General features: G+C 35.5%; 1 protein-coding gene across 1 annotated transcript in view; it reads right to left on the bottom strand.

The window, feature by feature from the left end:
- Positions 1-3,008, bottom strand: part of LOC107300880 (protein jagged-1b-like) — a gene marked incomplete at both ends in the record, with an annotated part of 11,189 nt that extends 8,181 nt beyond the window's left edge. Inside the window, 2 exons of the mRNA XM_015830164.1 lie at positions 1,956-2,069; positions 2,895-3,008. Coding sequence (XP_015685650.1) covers positions 1,956-2,069; positions 2,895-3,008 — 228 coding nt within the window. The remainder of the gene's footprint in view (positions 1-1,955; positions 2,070-2,894) is intronic.
- Between the last annotated feature and the right edge of the window lie 382 nt (positions 3,009-3,390).

The raw sequence follows: 3,390 nt of genomic DNA, 5'->3' as shown, positions 1-3,390 counted from the left end.
TTCAATATGCATGCTGCATTCTTTGCCCTAGGAAAGCCTCAATGACTATTTAAATAAAATTCAGGGAAATAGCTGCAATAAAAATGATTTGAACAGGTTTCTTCCAACTTTTTCTAAAAACTAACTAAATCAAACCACACCATCCTGGCAGCTGCATTAGGAATTTTTCAACTAACAACTTAATTGTGGATTAGATGCAGAATAGCCAACAAATGTGGACACCTTGGATAATGTATGGCTATGCAGCATTTTTAAAGAATGGTTAGATATCCGCCATCTATTCTATCTCTTATGCAACCATTCAATCCCTTGCTCAACAGAAAATTGATTAAGATATCTGGGGCATTAAGATTAGTGATCTCACTGACCTGATTCTCCTCTAACGTCATTACCTATTTCCAGTGCTCTTTTTGTAAAAAAAAAAAAAAAAAAGTGCCAAAACTCACACACGTCATACAACCCGCCTTGCCTACCCTACAAGGTTTACCTTTGTAGTTGAAAAAAACCCCTTTCAGTTTTTACTGTATCTAAAAAGACTAGGACTTTGTTCAAGGTAAGTTAATACTATTAATATTACCATGCACTGTGTGGCTTTAAATTACAAGAAGGCATTTTATTAATCTTTTGAGACATTTACCACTGGCATACCCATTTAGTTTAATGAGTGGAAATGTCAGCTTTCTATGTGGAATGAAATTGGTTCAATAAAACAAACTTTGGTTGCTTGTAAAAGATTGAATTTTTTTTAAAAAGTCAAACAAGGTAGAAAAATTTACATTTGGAGTTTAATATGGATATTGACTTGAAACAAATTAAAGTTGAAACTTTGTCAGTGAATAGATTACTCATAATTTACCTTTAAGTTAAATCCAATTTAATAAATAGATCTGATTAAACCTCATACTCTAGGTCTACCTTTACATCTGACCAATACATAATTAATATATTATTATTATTATTATTACCTCCAAATCACAAGACATTAGCTTTATTCTTATTCCTCCCCTCTGCAGTTTGAATATAAAGTATAAAAGACTAAAAAGAGATTTTCGTAGACATCCCAGCCTTTGAACTACCCAAGGAACTGAAACAGCAAAGTTTTCCTGTCGGGCAAGCTTCCATGCCTCGATTCGCCTTTCTTTCCTCTCGCTTCACACCTATTTTTAACCTCACACCCCACCTTCTGTAAGGGAAGGCAAAAGGCTCGCTCACCCTCTCGTGAAAGATGGCTTCCAATGTTTATGTGTCTCCCATCGCCACCATCGGCTTCCACAACACATGGTCTGACCCAGCCAATCAAGCCACGCTCTGGCTGTGGTGCTCTGGTGCCTCATGGCACCGTACCGCCCATGGGGCATTTTCAAAAACAAACAAGGATAGAAGGGAAACTATAGGAAAAGAACGCAACTCTGGAAAATCCATCGAAAAAAGGTGCCAGAACTCTGTTCTGGTGCGTTCTATGACAAAAAAAGGCCCTGCCTATTTCCCTGGCCAAACAGTAATTGTGGAGGTTTTTTGGTGACTCCAGCCTGAATTATGCATTCAAAAACATCTGTACAGAAAGCTCCATGTTTCTGAGTAATCCTGCAGCATGCACATACCACAATCATGAAATGAGTCAAGCAAATGAAGGAATAAGGAAAACTGAATGGCCACATAGCAGGAACAAAAACTTTCTGCAGTGAAACACAGTAGCTTAAATATTTACATGCCTAATTTATCCACTCTTATTTTGCCAAAGATAATTATCTATAGCAGGGAAGAATATTACAGATGAATTTTGATTAAATGTTGAACAGTATATAGCTCCTGCATTCAAAAGATAACAATTTACACTCTATTTTATGAAGTGATATAAGCAGTAGCTAAATAATAATTTAGCGAAGATGACTTTAATATCTTTAAATATATTTTTGAAGTAATAATTTGAAACACTTTTAAATGTTAAGACTTACCAAGATGGCAGGTTGCTCCAATCCACTGCTGTGGACATATACATTCAAACCCATTAATGCGATCAACACAAGTACCACCACTAGCACAAGGGTTAGATGCACACTCATCAATATCTGGGGAGGAAAAAAGTTGTTTGAAATAGCTTTAGAACTGTAAAATATCTTTCAAGCAAAGAAAGACGCTAATTTAATCTGACATGTAATCCCAGAACTGTCTACAATTGTCAAAACTGGCAATAAAGTAAAACAAAATGAGGTTCAAATCCTAAAACAGGGTTAACATAGTTTTAAAAAAAAAGGAATCCCAATCAAATAAGGGAAAATGCTGGCCTGTTCATGCATGTGAGGAATGCTACACTTTGGCATCTTTGTCTCATCTGCTGTGGTTCTCCCCTTCATCATGTTAATTACTTTTCATTCTCTGATAAACTATTTTAAAAAAAAGTTGCATCCAAACTTTTTGAACTTATGGGTATATTTAGAATTTTTAAGTACTGTATAATGCAACTTCATATATTGCCATTGGGAAAAGAAATTTAATTCAGAAAAATATATATGTTGAGCATTACAGCATTTTGTAGTAAATAAACTGATGAGCATCCTTCCTATCAATTCTAAAATCACTTCTCTCTCTCTCATTCTGTCGTTTGGATAGTTTGATACCATTCTTAAGCACTGTATTGTAGCCACATACCACAATAATTTAAAAGAATATTTCTGGGTGGAATGTTATTTAGTTTTAATTGAAAGAATCCAAAATAATATGATATAGAAAACCTGGAGGGTGACAAAGGGGGAGTCCATGTGTGAATTGCAGAAATGGGCATTTTCTTCAAGATATCTCTAAGGGAATGGCAACTGAGTTGCAAGAAATTTTCAAGCACCAAAATGAGTTTTTCATCAGCAAGGTACAAATATTATGACTCAGACAGTACCTACCAATTGCACATGTTGGTCCACTCCATCCTTTAGGACACTGACATTTAAACCCGGATGAAATTTCATGACAAATTCCGCCATTAGCACAAGGATTTGAAACACAAGCATGCTCAGCTAATGGGAAAAAATAATAGTTTTTAAATCCAGACTGAAACCCTGTTTATAGTTTCTCTATAAGAAAAGTCACCATTAAATTTTATACATTTAGGGTGCCCCATATCTGCCAATTTCATTTTCTCTTGGTTTCTTGTTTTTTTTCTTAATCATTTAAATATTCAACATGACTGCTTAAAAATTTCATGTATGTTCATGAATATTTTGTAGATTGCCAGTTTGCTTCCAGATCCAATTCAACGTATTGGTTATGACTTTTAAAGCCCTTCTGGCATACGTCCAGGTTATGTGAGGAACTGGCTCATCCGGTTGGGATTAGCCCAGCGCATCCGCACTGGCAGAAGAGGCATGCTGCAGATCCCATCAGTAAAGAAATTTTGTT

Source organism: Protobothrops mucrosquamatus, unplaced genomic scaffold (genome assembly GCF_001527695.2).
Source record: "Protobothrops mucrosquamatus isolate PMUCROS unplaced genomic scaffold, P.Mucros_1.0 scaffold8947, whole genome shotgun sequence".
NCBI classification, from domain to species: Eukaryota; Metazoa; Chordata; class Lepidosauria; order Squamata; family Viperidae; genus Protobothrops; species Protobothrops mucrosquamatus.
The sequence above is the reverse complement of the archived record's forward strand: the minus strand, read 5'-3'. Positions and strand labels throughout refer to the sequence as shown.